Raw genomic sequence first — 19,908 nt, 5'->3', positions numbered from 1 at the left:
CGCTAAACTAAAAGAAAGTAATAAATATTTATGTGGTCTTTAGGTGAATTTTTGGTGTATTTTATCTGTGGTTTATAAACCAACAAAATATTTCTCTAAATAGCATAATAAAAAACATTATTATAGTTGGACGACCAATGTGCAAGACCAAATGAAGTGGTTGTTGTCGACAAAAACATAACAGCTTGACAGTTAAACCTGTTTAAGATCGCGGAAAAATTTAACGATTGCTACGACTACGTTGAATACTCTACCAAAAAAAGCAAACCATACAATTGATAAATGTGGATTAAGCATTGTCAAGTCATACTACCAGAAACTACCATACAAAACTTGTAAAATAAAAAATTCATTTACAGGTAGCCAGATTGACATTAAATAGCAATAAGACTGTTTTTTAGAAACACCTAACTTGTAATAAAAATTTTCCAGATGGTATAGATTTGAATAGCGTTAAAGAATTATTGAAATATATCAATTCTCGGGAAACCCCTTTACCGGTGCAGGATGATATCTGGATGATCTTACTCGTTAAGCTGGAGGAATGTTTAACAAACACAAAATAAGTATTTAAACAAGCTATTTTGTTAACCTTGTGTGTTTTTTTGTTTTTTTTTCACATTCGGACACCGAAATATTGGAAAGGTTTCTTATATCGTTCAGATAGTGTATTGTAGAATTTTGTTTTAATTTTTCCGGTGAAAAATATATGTTAATTAGCACAACATACATTTTACAAATATTTTCTGATATTATTTAATATTATATAAATTACGACGTATTTATTTAATTTAGATGGAGTTCATTCAAAAATAGTTTTTATTTCACTTATTAGTGTAAAATAATCCAAAAATTTAAATAAAATTAAAATTTTTACGCAAGGGAACTCTTAAAATTGGTGGTTTTCCATTTTTTTTCGTTAAACGTTTTAAGTTTTCAAAAACCTTTTTTTTTGGGTTTCGTAGTAAAACGAACCAATAGTAATAAAAACCCTAAATCCTAGAATGTTTAGAAAATAGTCTACATTCCAACCATTAATTAAAATTATCTTGTGTTATTGTTAAAGTTGTTGTTCTAACTGAATAAGATGGACTGCCACTTTTATAATTACAATTCCATATTACATTAAAAACTCACATTATGAAAATGTCAAATCTACCATGCTAAAATTTAAAACCTCAATTATATAATGTTGTTAAATGTTTGGAAAATCTCAATCTTGGAATAAATTAATAAAAGTTATTGTTGTATTGGTAATAGTTATAAATAATCATCAATCAAGACGGCAGTTAATAAATTCTATTAAAGCATATAGGAGTAAAATGTGAACGCTCAACAACGAACTATAAAAATTACACATTAATAAGTAAAGAATACCAAGGTCAATATTATCAGCAACACGTTAACCTCACAATATTATTTAAAGTTTTATGGTTGAAATTTTCATCATTTTTACTCGCTCGTAAAACAAATAGAAGTCAATTACCTATCCCTTAATAGTATCGCCGTAGGCTAAAATGTGTTTTGATAAACGCTTCTACCGGATAGCTGGTACTCAATTTTTCCTCGTTCCGTTTGAAATTTTTTACGAATTGTGGTATGTAAAGCTTTTATTAACGCTAATAATCACGATAATGAGATTTGATCAAATATGTATTATTTATACGGTTTCTAAAATATTGTAATAAGTACGCAATTTCTATTTTAAGGTTTAGTTATTTTTTTGTGGTATTTTAAAGCTGAAGAAATAAATACACGGGTATTGTATTGGAAAATATCACAATAATATGGTAAAATTAAAGAAGCTCGCTCCGAAGATATATAGATGCAACATTTTCACTACTATTGCACAATTTTGGTTTTAGTATTTAATACGTGGCGAAAAGCTCGAAGAACAGAATCAATTTAATATAAAAATAATTATTATAATACTTTATGGTAGTCTTTTTAGTTTTAAATAACATACAGTTTCAACCGAATATCTAGTCAACTTGTTTTTTAATACTAGATCTAAAACTTATGTTTCAGATATGCCATTCAAAAGTGTAATTTGTCAATTAAATTATAATTTTTCCAAATTTGTATCTTGACATTGGAAGGTAAATCTAACCATTTCCCGCTTTAAATGTTATTATAGAAATTGGAATAATTAACGCAAAATCAGCGTGTATGTTTGAAGTAAAATATGTTTTTTTGGGGCTAATTGTGTTTGTACCACTTAACGATATGTCGAAATTTTGCCAACTGCCACAATTTCTTCAAATTATATTCTAAATATATTTAGCTCAATTAATTTATTCTCCAATACTAAAGTCTGCACCCGTTCCCTCATACACAATTGTTAAAAAATAATAATAATCTAATGTTGAACTACAAAATGTAAAATAATAAATATTTAGTGGCTCATTATTCTTCGACTAGTCTAATCTCTTCCAACGCTTCTTAATTGTTTTGTTATTCGGGAGTATTATCACCTGTAAAAATTTTAATTTATACACAATTTCAGCGTTTTGACAATATAAAGATTTATTTTTTTCGTGCCTTTTCGACAAAAGATAATATAACACTCGTATCCTAGATTCGAAATAACGGTTTTCGCGCATAGTCAATAAACTAGACATTGAAGAGAATTTCGGGAAATAATACTTTTAACATGTTATGTATAAATGATAATAACAATAAAAATAATATTTTTGACGTGTTTTATATAAAACGTGCCCTTTATTAAGGAAATGGTCGAATATAGCTATTGACGGTATATTCATCAAGGGCGAGTGTTGAATTAAAATGCGCGTTAAAGATGCGGCAAGTATGTCGTAAGCGAGAAAAATACAAATACCCGTTGTATATATTTATTTCATTAAAATTTGCTTCGTATTATATTTAACTGATAATCTTGTTCTGTAAATAGGTTTAAATTCAATTATGCATTGCTTTAGTACGTCTAACTCGCTGTTGTAAATACTTAATTTATATTATTCTGAATAAATTAAACTCGGTTGTTTCGTCTCAATTATTCAACAATTAAAATTTTATACCGGGCGGGATTGAACCGGGATAACGTTTTTAGTAAATAACTCTGATTTGCGGAGATATCTTTAAGGGACGTCTCGAGAATAAAATAACACTAGGGACAATGCTTCCGAGGAGAGGTATATTTTGGCTTGCCAACTTGTTTTCTTTTAGTTAAGCGTATTACAATCTAAACAGGTTACTCAAAACTAAAATATGCTTTAGCAATAAAATTGACCTTTCTTGGTTTATCATTACTTTTATATTTTTAGATGGTTAAAAACCATGGTTCTCCTTTTTGCTTATGTTTTTTATCTCCTTTTATCAATAAATATGTCGATCAAGCACCCATAAATGTTGATGACCCGGTTTTAGAAGGATTTAAATACATATACCAAGATAATCATTTGATTGGGAGTGCTTTCTAGTAGATATTTATACCTCATTATTAACTGGTTTAAATTAAAACAAATACATATTACATCTATAATTTCCAATTTACAAAAATATGAAGTTTTTTTAAACTATCTTTTGTTAATTATTACAGTTAAAAACAGTTTTTAGCTTATATCAATTATATATTAAGAAAAATAAAAACATTTAAAGAAACCTACAACAATTTATTTTACATAAATTAAAATCCATCATTAATATTCGTCAGTCACAAGAAACAAATCCATGTGTTATGTAATGTAGATATGAACTTTAAATGTGCGAATAGTTAAACTAACTTCACATTCCTCTCACAAATAACTTATGATATTTTATCACTTCTAAAAGTTTTATAATCGTCTTTCCCGTGATTGATTAAACTAATTCTGACTGATACTTTCACCTATTTTATTTCCATTTTCAAAAATAAGTAACTTTTACGGAAAAAATCCTTAAATATTGCCTCGGTCGACCTGTAGAATTAACGTATAATACTACACATGTTATTAATATTGGAATATAGAAACTTTACTATAATTACAGTTCGATAATTTTAGATATAGGGTTACACTTATTAATTATAATTTCGAGAACACCCTATTTTAATATTTAAAAGAATATGTGTAATTAAGTATCGATATTTAGATACAAGGTTACTCCTTTTAGTTAAATAATTATAATGTAATGAAATTATTTTTGAGAAAATTATCTTTATTTTAGTGAGACATTCCGAATCTTGATTTTTTTATAAATCATTTCTAGATGTGATTTTTGAATATACGATAAGATAAAGAATTTTCACCTTGAAATATTTTTTTAATATTTAAATCTTTCAGCGTTTGTTAAATTTTAATAATAACTTCCCCAATTTTCTTTTTTGTAGATAATTTTAAATGTAGTAATTCTTATTATTATATTCATAAAAATGTTTTCAAAATTTTGTTTTATTGAAACGAATCTTTATTTACAATTTTTCAAATTAGAGGTTTTTTAATTAATCAATTTTTATAATCTGGAATGTTATGGTGGGGTCTTAACGCCGTAGTGGAACGTGAACCGAATTTTTAATTTTTAACTCAATATTATGAGGAGGGAAAAAATGTTAGATGATATAACCAGATGTAAATACACAATTTACGTCTTCGTAAGTTGGTAAAAACACAATTATATTTACAAAGTTGTAATGAATTAATGGGTGGAGTATCTATACAAGTGTTAAGGCCCACAAAAACAAGGTTGGAATGTTGAACTAGTTCTACAAGTTTGTGACGTCATTCAAATGTAGTTGTAATGAAAGGGAGTGGTCTCGTTAGTGCTCTCGACCAATCAAAACTTTCAAAACTAAATAAGTTAAGGGGGGTCAAAAAAGTGGTGATAAGCACTGTTTTCGAAGGTTTTGGCCGCCATCTTGGATTTGTAAGGCGTGGGGGGTTAAAATGCACTGTTTAAAGCTAGACCCCCTCAATCCGCCATTTTACGCGTCTTTAAGTATTCACTATCTACTATCCAAATTTTTATGATTAATCGAAATTTTCAAAATATTGTTTTGAAACACCTTACTAGTATGATTAAAAATTAAACCGACAAAACAAGATTACATTCGTAAGTAAAAGGTGACTAATGTAGGTTTTATTGAAATAAACCTATATTTATTCGAGTTTTGCATGTTTAAATTTTAATTCAAATTTCGGCGATTAATTTATCTGTTACACCGAGCTCTAATTGTAATACCACATTGGCCAAACAATTTCCAGATTTTAATGAAGATTATTTTCAAAAACATATTCAAAGTGTATCTATTGAAGCTACTAAGCGAATGGAGAACTTTATCAGCAACAACGACATGCAGCCAAGCGTTGAAATTATCGTAACCAACCTCATATCAAATCCCAGACACTTACAATTTGAATCTCAAATAATTAAACACTTGACGTTATTTAATAGAAAAAAGTTAAAGATCCTAGTATGTTTTTGAAAATTTCTCTTGAGTTAAGAGAAAGCAAATAATAACAAGAAGAATTTTTAATAGTCTTCAACGTATTAGAGGGTTTTAACGATGATGATCTTAAAAATCAATTAATTATTTTTAAAGCGTGGATCAGAAGATTCTTAGATGCGCTTTTAGTGGTTTGGGTAAATTCAAAACCCGAAACAAATTACGCAAGGCATGAATGTCCAGAGCCACAAGTACATTCGAAAACACAAATTGAGAGAAAGAATTCAGAAGTAGTGCATCATATAGGTGGTTATATATTACGAAAGGTTTTGAGGGTTTATGATAATCCGTTATTTTACAAAAACTGTATAAAACCATCAGATATATAAAATGATAAATATGATAACTGGACCTCCAAACTTAGTCGAGGGGGGTTGTTAATATTAACAGAATTGGCATATGAATTTATTCCGAGTTAAAAAAAGAGTTAGCACCATTATTCGAGAGTTTGTTATTAAAGAATAATGTTAACAGAAGAAATTTGGCGCAAGATATACTCAAAAAGGAAAACATATTAAAAAAATGGAATTTACTTTGGGGGGGAAAATCTCTTGGAAAGAGAAAAAGCTAAGACAATAGTATTTAAGACATTTTATAACTGTAGAGGCAAAGCTATGAAAAACTTTTTTAAGATGAAACTAAACGAAGCTCAAAGGGAAAATATAGCCGTAAGAAAGGGTCAGAGAAAAATCCTTTAAAGAAAATATGGAAAACTAATTTGCAAACACTGTCCTAACTATCACTGTGATATATAAAGAAGCCTTTTGTCTGTGATATTATTTTTTACTTTATTAATGGATACCAAATTTTTTTTAATAAAATGATAATTACACGTTTAAAATTAAATCTTATAAACTGACCTTATAACCCGCAGGTCACAAGCTCATTTTAAATCATTTAATTTAAAACGTCAATGTGGTTTCCTCTGTTAAAAAGTGTACTGATTAATTTTTAAACTACACTAGTTTCTTGCTTTTACATTTACTAGTGTTAAACTTCCTCTCACTATAGCTAAAGGTAAGCAAGTCTGGGTTTTCATTACACCCGGCAGACCTACGGTGTTTACCGAAATGTCTCTCCAAAGGGTCTTGATTAAGCTTCTCTGTAAGTACGAATAATGCTCCTTTACCAAGCAAATGTTTCACCGCATCAACAATTGAGTAAACTAGAACGGAAAAAAATTGATGCTCAACATGAATTTTAAAGTGATTCAGGAACATTTTGAAATACCAGTTGTGTATAGTCCATTTAATGTTTTTCTGCTAAGCTGTTGTTTTGCTTTTTCCTCCTCTGGAATATCACATGCATTGACTTCTTTTTCCCAATCAGTAAGGTGACCCAAAAAGGATTCCTTAAGCCACTAAAGACATGTGTTTTAGTTTTCTTTTTATTGAATATTATTTTAATTTTAATACTTACTTCAAACCTCCAATCGTCTATGTCACGAAAAGGCTCAATATCTTTGTTTCTTCACTGCTTCCCTTGGGCTATATTTTTCGAGTTCAACATAACAAAAAAGCGATTAAAATATTGAATAAATTTCACTGTTTCGGAAGCCTCTTCGCCGACGAGCTGTTCCATAGCCAATGCTACACTGTTACGCAATACTTGTGTTGCGAATTTAACGCGCATAGCGTAAAAAGGTCCTAAATGTACATGATTTTCTGTAAGTTTTGGGCAAAGGCGAAAATGCGTAACAGAATCTTTTTTAAATGTTTCAATTAGATGGGACCATCGGATATGTTTGTTGTTTTTTTAAAGAGCCTAGACTGTTACATCCGCTATTTGAAAAACAATTTCTGACCGTCTTGATGAGGTGCGGAGGGTCTGAAATATAGCAAATGTACCGCTCATCTCCTCGCATAGCATAGATGTTTTTGGCTCTGTATTGGATGTTCGAGTATGGTTCAGTTTGTGTACTTAGTCTAATGAGTTTCTGATTGATAGCTGATTTATCACACACTCCTGTCAGTATCTGAAACCTATTACACTCTAGAATTTCAATTGCCTCTTGCATGATCATATAAATAGTTCTTCGGTTTTCATCTCATGGCAAGGAAAGTACGCAAAAGTGTGTTTAAAGTTAGTGGTCAACCCACGAACCATCAGAGACATTACGTGGCTTGCTATAGGGAAATCTGTAGACGTATTGCATTCTTTTTTCTCTCAGCCTCGTTAAACATATCTCCTGAATCGTTTGAGTGGCAAAAGCCTACTATTTCGCCAGTACTTGCTTTGTATAAAAGATCTTCCTTTATTTTCATCTCGTCCACAATTAAAGAGAAGTACCTTTTTATAATCCTCCGAGCCTTCTAAATCTATTTTAGCTTTCATTTCCAAAATAGTTTCTTTCGAAAATCCATTTTTGCAAGAAAATTCAGAAGTGTAGCCTAACAGCGTTCGCCGAGAAGAAAGAGGTAGAATTTCACGTAAAGTTTCGTATGCAGAAGAAGATTTGGTTCTTTCAATAACAGACGTAAAAAGGTTTCCTTTGTACAAAATGAATCACCAGCTATGGTTTCACCCAATAACATATTTTCATTTGGTTCATTGGCTATCTTCAATTGGTTCATTGCTTTCTTTAAAGCCAATTGTAGACGTTGCACTTTCTTATTTAATGCCATATTCTTTGCTTTAAGCGTAGCAACTATATCATTTCTTAATAGGGATCCAAATTTGGGACCAGGTCTTCTTGTTTCTTTAATTTTTGCAAGCAAAGTTTTTCTGAATGTTTTGCAGGTTTTGCATCTCGAATATTTTCCACTTGTAATAAGCAACTCACATTTAATAGAATGTAGTGCTGCGGTGAACTAGTTTCTGAAGCCACTTCGTCCAGTAAATTGTGCATCTTTTACTTCATCACCACATCCATTACATAATTGAAATGAATCAATTAAATTAAATAATCAATTAAATTACAAATTTTTTGTTCAAATTATCCCATTTGTAATTCGGACTGAATGTTGTTTAGGGATCTACCATAAATTATTATCTTGTAACTCATATTTACTAAAACCCTGATTTGAATAGCAGTGATATGATGAGTACCGAGTTTATAAATGTTCAGCTCAAAAGTAATAATATTTCGTGAAATAGTCCAGGTTACTTGAAAATCTTCTACATAAAACTGGTACTCTATGAATTTTATAAGGTCCTCAGTGGTATTCACATTAAATGATAGAATGTTAGACCTAACGTTATCTGATGAGATGCTGGGAGTACTGGAAGAACGAGGAACATAATTTTTTTTTGTATCCGTTTCACAAGAATTTTCAATTTTGTTGACTTCTACAACGTAATCTTCTGCTTCGCGCGATGGCTGGTCATTAATATTATTATAATTATCATTCTCTGTAGAGACCAATCTCATTATATTTTCCACATTAGATTTTTGTATGATAGTGTCACCAGTATCGCTATTAGGTCTAGCAGTTTCAGTCTGTGTAAAATTTTCCAATACACTATCTTTTAAAGATGGTAGAGCTTTTAAATTACCACCTTTAATTTCTTCTTCATTAGAAAATACGGAACTATTAAGATTGCAAGTGGTATGAGTATCGTCAGTGCAATTATCATGATATGGCACAGGATCTGGATGATTTTTTGTGGGTCCAGCACCACCCACAAAATGAACAGAGCATACGTATCTTCAACAATGAAAATATTTGTAAAACCCATTTATTATATAATTTTATTTCATATATATGTATCTCCAAATTCACATACCTATTGTTAGTTATTTTCTCAGGAGTAAGAAAGTCTGGTCGAGCACAGCAGGCAATCCAACGCCGACATTGTTCTATCTTTCTCTTTGGTTTTGAGAAAGGGAGAACGAATATCCCTTTCATATAATATTTTTTTTTAAATCGAACGTCGTTTTTGCAACCTCGGTAGCAACAGTTTGCCCCTGACATTGTTAAGATTTTACGTAAATGAATGTTTTGGAAATTTAAAAAAACGCCAAATGTTAAATGTTCCCTGACATAAACAGTCGACAATATAACAGCAACCGCGTGAACAACTACGTGCTGGTTAAAAGCGCGCGCATGCGCTATAGCAATAAACGCTAGAACTTTTAAAAACTATCGAGATGCTTTATTCCCTCTGTTAAGTGTTCCCTGATAGAACGTCCATAATAGAATATTCACGATTTGAATAACACTTAGTTATACATGTATGGAAAATTTTTAATATGATTCGAAAATTTTAGAATCTTTTCCAAATCTTTCGCGTTAAAGATAATATTGAAACAGATTTTTTTAGAAATCTCTTAAACACATTACTGGTCAGGGGCTATCAGGCAATATGATTCTTTAGGGGATATATCCTTAAAACTTAAACTTATATTTACATAATGTTTCGCCTACCGAAATGGAAAAAATTCAAAACTTCAAACTAGCTGTTTGAGAAAATGTAAAAACGATCTCATAATTTTGACGCTACTAGAAAATTGGCGCATTAGGCACGTGCCTACTTTGCCTAATGGTTAATACATTTTTTGGGACTCAAAATTAAAATAAATATTCCATATGGTAAAAGATTGAAAACCGTATTAGAACAAAATCATAAACTGAAATACACGACAAAAATTATTTAAAGCTAATCCGGCACTTATATGTCGTTCTTAAAGTTCCAGTTTAAGTAAAGGTCCATCATTAATTGACCCTTTTTTTCATCAGTTTTGAGGATAAGAAGAAAGTGTTACTTCTTTATCTCCCTTGACTAGAGGTGGAAAACAGCATTCAAAATACCGGGTAATCCCAATAAAACCCACCCACAAGCTGGTGGGTGCAAGCGGGTAGACACAATTTAGGGTTTTACTGTTTTTGTAGACTAATTTGTACTGCGGGTACGCGTAGGGTGGGTGGGTAATGCGGGTACCCTTCAAAACCCATTATATGATCTACAGACGTTTTCCTTATTTTGTTTTTGTGTTTTGAGCTAGAAATATTTGACGACAACAATCTATACATATTTTATATATACTCTGATCAAATTGGTCTACACTCTTTCATTGTAAATCTATTGAAAAAATAATGCGCGGGTAACCTTGGATACCCGCGGTTGAGTGTCGTTTTTATCGACTTTACCCGGTCGGTTTTGTGTAGGGTATTTCTATTGACGGTCGGTTGGGTATTTTTAACAGTTTTTTTTTATATTTCGGGCGGGTAATGGTACCTATTTGGTATGCGGGTTCCCTTCTTTACCCGTGACAGACGACTGTATTTCAAGCTCCTAAATATAAACTGTCCTAAACTATACGAAAGGCAGCCAATGCCAAATTTATGGACCCATAAGGGCCCGACAGCTAAGAGGAAGACGTATACTTTCTATTAATAAATAATTTTCCTTTATATATTTCATAATGAAAGAAAAGACGGATGCCCGATTTCGGGGCCCGTCAAGTAGCCAAATTGACTCAAGGACTCAAACTCATAAAGCGACAGTGATTAAGACAATATATCCTATTAATTGTTATATTTTATCATTAGCGTTGCGATATATAAATAATGGAAATTATGAGACCACAATGGCCCAAATTGATAAATCGACTGCGATGAGGACGATCCTATTTATTCGTGTATCATTTTAATTTCTATCTTTAAAAGTACGTGAGGCAGGCAATTCCCAATTTAAGGACCCCAAGGGCGAACTTGATAAAGCAACAGCGAAGAGGAAGTCATGTCCTATCGATGAATGTATCATTTTCCGTTCAATCTTTAATGGTGAGATTAAGCGGATGTCCAATTTATCTGCCCCCGAGTAGCCAATTGACCCAAGGACCTAATCTCGTAAAGCGACGGTGATCTTGACCAAATCTCAGACAAAACCGATACATAAGATCCCAGTGTAATTCCTCTTTTATTAGCGTAATAACATTTATTTTTTAAAGTAATGATACGGTTTCTTCTCTTAATTGTAATAATCGTAAAAAATTTCAATTCTCAATTATTTTTGTTCAAACTATCGCTGATAATGCAAGCCAAGATTTGCGGGGGTAAATAGCATTATACGCGCGGTAAAGGCTATTTCCCACAGATACCAAAAAATCATTAATTTTTGGGGTAAATTAGCCGGTCGTTGCTTTAAACCCCAAAAGTTGGGGTAAATAGCCTTCACCTGAGCCTTCACAAGTTACTCCCAAAAGTAGAGGGGAAATAGACTAAGGCTATTTTCCCCCGAAAGTTGGGGGTAAATAGAAACTCCGTTTATTATACCTTCAAAAACCTTTTTTACGCTCTTACACAATACCATGAATTATCGACCTTTAATAAACCCTATTTATTAAATAGAGAAACGTGACCTTTGTAGTCTAATGGTATTGGCGTTGGGAAGGTAACCCAAGGTTCGCAAATTCGATTCCTACCTGTTACTACCAGAAATACATAATATTATCATTTTAACTCCTACGGACAGATATCTAAGCACCTATCCGGGAAAAAACTGCTTTCTATATCTGTTCCCGCGTTAGCTACCAAAACCAAATAGCCGTAGGTGAGTAAAAAGGGGGCCAGGTTGTCCAATAAATCACTAGCTTATAGCTAAAAATATATCTGATAAGAGAATCGGTAACCCGTTTGCCTTATTCAGGAAGTCGTTGGATGCCCTATTCCTGCCCGAGGTAATTTGAGTTTTCTCAATCACTCTCGTGTTATTCCTTGATTAAAAATAATACTGCATTTATTATAGCACTTTACCCTACAAACTTAAATACTTATATATTGTTTTTATTGAATAATTATATAAGGTTTTGATCGATTAATATGATCTTCCTCCTCACAGATTTTCACTGACAACTAATTGTTTCATCTATATAAAGTGTTTTTTTTATATTGTCTTTTTTTTACCGACTTGGCTGGTGTTTAAATCTTGAAAATATTTTTTTCTCCTAATTCCCTTATTAAGCAGGGACCGTAAATGCAAAGTAAATTATAATTTGCGCTTTCCGGGATTTGTGCGTCATGTTCTTCTGGCTATTTATTTAAATTCCATTTTCATAGATGAGTCCCCGAAATTTCAGAGAAGTTCGTACCAATTTAATGGATTTGTATAATGCATCTAATTGTATAATGCGATACGTATTTCGAACTCTCCCGAATATCAAGTAATTATTTGTGATTCTTTTACATAATCTAACGTGTGGATCTTATACTTAATTAAATTAAATAATTTTAACAGATTAAAATAGAATTCAGATATGATGGTATATCAAAACTCATGCGAAATTTATATTCGTTTATTTTTTATATTGTTCCATTAAAATCTGAAGCAAGGTAGGATGAAAGTTTGAGGGGGAAAAATAAGGAAACTGGAAAAACATTTATTAGGAAAACGTTACCTACAAGAATAAATATCGATCTTACACACATTCCTTAGGATTTGTGTGTACTAGTTTCGCGTACAGTGTTGCCGGTGCCGATGCCGCCTTGTCACGCAAATCTCTTCATGGTGAGTGCTAGAACGATAAAAGGTATCATGTTCGAATTTACACATCCCGCCATTGTTAGCCTTTAATAAATTGTGAAATCAGGGCCTTAGAAGTTGGGAATTTGCCCAATTTACTGTTTTCGATGGTTTTTCTTTGGGTCGTAGAGATTTGTTTTAAAATTTAAATCCAATAACGTGAAATTTTTTTGGTTAGGTTAGGATTCAGTTTGGTTTCATGAGAAAATTTTAATTTTAAGTTAAGTTCTCGGGGTAATATCCGGGATCCCAATTTTCGTGATTTAATGTTTTGTCCAAAAGTGTTGACACTGTTTCTTAATTGAAGTCCTATTTCCATGAAAGTAATATTTTTAAATAGCTGTGCGTGCCATATATCTTAGATTTGCAATTACGTTGATTAGTGTTAATTCTAAGTTAGGATTTTCAACAACGTATAAGCCAAACCGTTAAATGCAACTTGGTAAATCCGCGTGTTTATAGAGCTCTATCCGAAAGTTTATCTCACGCGTTTTCAAGGCCGATCGAAGTCGTATGACCAGAAAAACCACTAACAAGGAGACGACCCGATATGGTTCTCACAGATTTTGATCAAATTTGGGGGATTGTTAGACCTAGATGTAACATGAAACCCGTTAAAGGGAAAAGTTACGCTGGCTTTCGTTTTGCCATGGCAACCAAAAATGTTTTTGACAACATAAAATGAGAAAAAATCCACGTAAAATAACATGCGAAAATTCCAATTCTAAGGGTCCACCCTTGTGCAAAACTTCAATAAATCAGAAAAAATTAATTAAAAAAAATTAAAAAAATTATAAATTTTACATTTTTGGGTTACTTTGGACAAATAGGGGGGGGATAAAAACCATTTTGGGTGAATTCGAGATTATTTGAATAAATACGTCGAAATTTTTGGTATAATACAAAATATTTGTAAAACGTATGCCGTGGTAACTGCCATATGTCTTCGCCGATAAATCTTAAAGTTTCTACATTACATTATCTGAATGATGTTAAAAGATTTTTATATTTCGATAGAAAAATGACGCCATTTTATAAAATTGCGGATACAAATAATAATAATAATAATAATAATAATAATCAGCTAGGCTAATACCCAAGGCACCACCTTAAGCCTAAGTCATCATGGTGCAATAAATTAAGTAATTTGTATCCGATTAACCTGAGATTTTCTACGTTACGTTAACTGCCCGAAAGAATTCGTTCTATCGATTTTTTTTTGAAATCCGACACCTTTTTTCAAAATGGTGGATATCAATTAAACTAATCGTGCGATAAGTTCCGTAAATATTCGTCGATTATTCAGAAATTTTCTACGGTTCATTTTCTGCCCGAGTTAATTAGACCTATGGATTTTCCAATAATAATCCGACACCATTTTGAAATATGGTCGATAAATATAACTTACGATGTGATAACTGCCGAAATTATTTGTCGATTTACGTGAAATTTTCTAATAATTTATCAACTATTTTGAAATTTCCTTCCTTCTTTTTCTGACCGAGTAAATGAGTCTTATTTCTTTTGAAAGAAATACGCCGTTTTTCAAAATAACGCACATCAATGTATCTCTTGGTGCGATAAATTCCGTATTGTTATTGTTATTAAAAAATATAGGAAACTTTATATAAATTGGGTAAATTTTAATCAAATAATATTGGACAAGTTCTTATATCATTGGATTAATTGATATAATTATGGTTGAATTCATCATTAAGGTATAATTTTGGTTAATTGAAATATTATTAAATTAGTTCAATTGTAGACATTGATAGAAATGATATTTTGTGTATTTGAATAATATTGAGTAAATTCAAATACTTTTAGGCCAATTCAGACAAGTTGGTTTACATTCGATCAATTTTGAGTAATTTCCAATAATATTTGGTTAATTGAAATAATATATTATATAAAATTGGTAAATTGAAATAATATTTAACCAATCACTTTAAGTTTGATCCCGGGAGAGTAACTTTGAATGAGTATAGAAATAATAGCATTTGACCTGGACATAAATAAAAGTAAGTTGATAATTGGAACCCTCTTGTACGTTGGGTTGTCATCTACGTTCTCTCAAAACCAGCCATCTTAAAAAATGGTGGCTAAAAATCGATCACCGTGCCATAACATGTTTGCTATTAATCCGATAATACTGCGTACCCCGGTTAGTATTATTAGAAAATATATATAATATTAACTTGTGTAATATAATGAAAATATGTTCGACTCCTTTTTGATTTATAATAAAAAAACAACAACATAAAAACGGTATTATTGAGAACAATTAAAACAGTTACATCGGTTACACGAAATCGAATCACTTGCGGCAAAGGTGAAACATGCCTCTTTCATCGAGTGTATAGTGAAAATTAATAGACTGTAAACAAAATTACGTGAATTGCACAATATAATTGGAATTTTACCAATATTTTTCAAATATACACAATATTATTGAAATTCGCCCGCTATTATTTCAATTAACCAAATAATATTTAAATTTACTCATTAAACAAAATTATTTGAATAAGCCTAATATTATTTGAAGTTACTAAATATTATTAAAAACACCATATATAGTTTGAATTTATGCCAATTTATATGAATGTCAACAATGTAATTTAAACCAATTTAATGTTATTTCAATTTACCCAAATTAAACGAATCTACCTAAATGTATTCCTTTCCTAATTAAGGGCCCGTTCTAGAGACGTTTTCAAAAGTCTCGTTAAGTCTAAATTAACGAAACCGATTTCACGAAACCCAGACTAGACTTAAGAAAACGCGTTCCACAGACATTTTAATGCGACTTCGTTAACTCCCGCTTCCGTTATTTCGCTTTTTTTAAATAAGCTCCGCCCCCGTCTGGAGCCAATAAAAACGCCGGAAAATATCGGCTGGAAGCGGGTCACTTCAATCGCTCAGTTAAGCCTTAGCGTTGTCTCTGATTTCTTTCTTGTAAACAACGGCAATTTTCGTCTTCGTACTCTCGGCTAGTTATCAGTTATTTTATATTTATTAAATTTTATTTATATATTTACAATTTTTGTTGGTTATTTAAGTTTGTTTTTACATAATATTTACATTTATTATTCATAAAGGCGAATTTTTTTTTAAAAATGGGGAAAGCAAAGAAGTTTAACCCCGGTTGAACGAAAGGCAAAAGGAAGCAATTATTGCTGTGCTTGAAGCTAGAATTGGTTTTGTCAACGGAGTTATAGAAATAGTGAAAGCCTTCGAAAATATAGTAAAAGCGTGGAAAGAGATGGCAAATGAAGTGGTAAGGGGACCAAAAGAACTGGCCTACAAATTAAAAACATAGTAAAGAAACTGGCCCAAGCTATCATAAGGCTCATAAAAGCGGCTGAGGATAGAGTGGTGAAACTATGATTCGTGGTATAGCAGGTGTTGACAATCGCATGAGTACTACCGCAATGAAGAAACAAGTACATCAAACTGCATTTCATTTCCTTAAAATATAAAATTTGAGTTGTTAAATATACTTTACAATTTGAAACAATAAACATAAAAGCTTGTACCTTCTACAAGCGCTAGCAGTTTCACACACCACCAGCGAGAACAATTGTTTTTTTTATTGGTACACCAAGTGCGGGGCGTTTTCACATTACTCTTATGAGTACTCCACCGAGCGTGGGTGGTAGTGCTCCCTTTAATTTGACTTCAGAGAGACGTAAAATATTTCTAGAAAGAAGAGGGTATCATTATTCAATTGAAATTTAATTAGGCTTTTCATATTGATGACAATACAACGGCAACAAAGATTGACAATTCAAGATATTGTCAATGAAATGGGTATATTTAGAAACACTCACTTTAGATGTAAACATAGTTTTCACCTAGGGGGGGTTGCCAGATATCCCCTATTTCGCTGATTCTGGTAAAGTGCTGCCAGGCTTCGCTTGAGTCAGACAATGCAGACGATGTTTATAGCTAGATTGGCAGACTACCTTATTTTGCCGTGTTTTCCCATTGCGTCCAAGGCTTAGTTAACAGTTGGCTACGTTTTGCTACAGTTTAGTGTAATTTATTTATAATTATGGTTGTTTGTTCGCAATATTCGGTTTTAAATTGTAAAAGCCGCAGTGAGAGAGCAGAAGCTTTGTCATTTTATGTGATTCCTACTGTAATTACCAATCAAAGAGCCTACATAAAAGAGGCATCTACAAAATGACGGAATGCTTGGATTGCTGCTTTAAACCTGGAAAGGTTTAAAGCAGCAAAAAGATTCTGCGACTTGTAATGTTGAAACTTTTAAGACATCCCAGCAAACCCAAATCGTCCCTGGGACGTCCCAGCATGGTCCTTAGAGCCCAGCTTGGTCCCGTCCAAAATTCGTCCTACGGGAGGAATAACGGACGTCCCATTTTAGTCTTCGTAGAACCAATTTCGTGACATCCGATATTCAGCCCAATCGACGTCGCATGGATCTCCACTATTCGTCCGAAATGTTTCGTCCATCAATGCTATCTAGATGTGCGTTTATCAGCAATTAATTTTAATTTTTTTCACCTGTATTTGTATTTGAGCTGATAATGATTAATGAACCACAAAATATTAATTTTATTAAAAATATTATTATTTAAATTTACGAGTTTATTTAACGTGAATTAATGAAATTACGTGTTAAATCAAAACTACTTAATTATTTAATTAATTTTTTCTGTTCTTAATTTTTATATTTCTTTATATTATTATTTTCTTAATTTTTAATTCCATTATTTTCATTTGATGAATTATTTCTACAATCACAGCCAATTACTGCGAAAAAGCTGATCTAAGTTGGCCGCGCTAAAGTCCTTTTAAAATATCTGGTAGCCCAGTTTGTAGTTTCTTTTGTACGACGCCATTACTCGATAGTTTGGAATCGGTCACCATAAAGTACATAATGCGTTCTACACAAACGTTAAAGATTATAACATAGTAATCTCTAGTATTGCTGATAATATATCATAAGAATAAGTATTTTATTAAAAAACTGTTGGATTTTTTAAATGATTTTAACTCGATTTTTACAGAGGTAGGAAGAAAATATGTTTGATCAAAGTCTATACATTTTGGACCTGCACATGTTTCAATTTCACTTTTTAAGTTTATTATTCATTACTCTCACTGAAAGGTTCGCCTAAAGCTTTATTACATCTTGTTATATTTTGTATATTGAATTTGGAATTCCAAAAGTAAGATTTGCGTGTAATTCGCCGAATGTTAGGGAAGGTTCGCTGTTTTTAAAGTTCATTTTGGACCTGTACATGTTTCAATTTAAGTTTATTATTCATTACTCTCACTGAACGGTTCGCCTAAAGCTTTATTTCATTTTGTTATATTTTGTATATTGAATTCGGAATTCCAAAAGTAAGATTTGCATTGAATTCTCCGAATGTTAGGGAAGGTTCGTAGTTTTTAAAGTTCATTTTGGACCTGTACATGTTTCAATTTAACTTTTTAAGTTTATTATTCATTACTCTCACTGAACGGTTCGCCTAAAGCTTTATTTTATGCTGTGATAATTTATATAGTTAAATTGTAATTCCAAAAGTAAGATTTGCATTGAATTCTCCGAATATTAGGGAAGGTTCGTTGTTTTTAAAGTTCATTTTGGGCCTGTACATGTTTCAATTTAACGTTTTAAGTTTATTATTCATTACTCTCACTGAAAGGTTCGCCTAAAGCTTTATTTCATTTTGTTATATTTTGTATATTGAATTCGGAATTCCAAAAGTAAGATTTGCATTGAATTCTCCGAATGTTAGGGAAGGTTCGTAGTTTTTAAAGTTCATTTTGGACCTGTACATGTTTCAATTTAACTTTTTAAGTTTATTATTCATTACTCTCACTGAACGGTTCGCCTAAAGCTTTATTTCATTTTGTTATATTTTGTATATTGAATTTGGAATTCCAAAAGTAAGATTTGCGTGTAATTCTCCGAATGTTAGGGAAGGTTCGCTGTTTTTAAAGTTCATTTTGGACCTGTACATGTTTCAATTTAAGTTTATTATTCATTACTCTCACTGAACGGTTCAGCTAAAGCTTTATTTCATTTTGTTATATTTTGTATATTGAATTTGGAATTCCAAAAGTAAGATTCGCGTTGAATTCTCCGAATGTTAGGGAAGTGCCGCTGTTTTTAAAGTTCATTTTGGACCTGTACATGTTTCAATTTAACTTTTTAAGTTAATTATGCATTACTCTCACTGGACGGTTCGCCTAAAGCTTTATTTTATACTGTGATATATTATATAGTTTAATTGTTATTCCAAAAGTAAGATTTGGATAAATATTAAGATTAAGCTTCGAGAAACAGTTATTTCTAGAGTACATTTTTCATCCGATAGTCTTAATTTTTTTTAAGGAATAGTATTAAATGGCTTAGTTTTATTTTGCTTCTGATTTAAAAATTAATTTTATTGTTTTGTTTTTTACATTTGTATAAGGAAGGTTATTTAATTTTTAATTGTTTAGTTCGAAATTTATATGTTAACTGCTAATACTTGCAGAGTTCGTGTTATTACATTCAAATTGTACACTTGTTGCTGGATTTTTTCCATTATCTTGTATTTCAATGTTTTGAATAAAATTTTAATATCAAGTTTGGCTTTTTAAATTATTTGTTCAGAATACGATATCCAATGAACGTCCTAGTTTTATCCCTATTGAGCTATGATTGAACCAAATTAAAGGTCTAAAGACATCTCTAGGTTTTATAGAAAGACATCCAGGGGACGACCGCCGTAATCGCCGTTGGATGTCCGAAAACTCGTCCCCGGGACGTACTACGGCTATAGACAAACCGGACATTTGGACGTCCTTTAACGTCCAACCGACGTCAACCCCGGATTTTGGGATGTCCTACGGACGAAGGCAAGATCCGAGTGTGACGTTTATCGGATGTCCATAGGACGTGTTTGTGTTTGCTGGGATTAAATGAATCTTCATGCCAGTGTTCCCCATCTTATGCTGAGATAGGTAGGGGCGAAATTATTTGAAAA

The 19,908-nt window shown here is 31.6% G+C and overlaps 1 protein-coding gene across 2 annotated transcripts in view; it reads left to right on the top strand.

Annotated features, from left to right (window-relative positions):
* LOC149937634 (uncharacterized) overlaps positions 1-19,908 on the top strand; it is a 58,297-nt gene that overhangs the window by 24,567 nt on the left and 13,822 nt on the right. For both annotated transcript variants that reach the window (XM_090178338.1, XM_090178339.1), the window contains exon 4: positions 12,442-12,545. In XM_090178338.1, the coding sequence (XP_090034464.1) occupies positions 12,442-12,545 (104 nt within the window). The remainder of the gene's footprint in view (positions 1-12,441; positions 12,546-19,908) is intronic.

The sequence above is a fragment of the Leiobunum rupestre genome, chromosome 6 (genome assembly GCF_980474605.1).
Source record: "Leiobunum rupestre chromosome 6, qqLeiRupe1.1.hap1, whole genome shotgun sequence".
Lineage (NCBI taxonomy): Eukaryota > Metazoa > Arthropoda > Arachnida > Opiliones > Sclerosomatidae > Leiobunum > Leiobunum rupestre.
The sequence above is the reverse complement of the archived record's forward strand: the minus strand, read 5'-3'. Positions and strand labels throughout refer to the sequence as shown.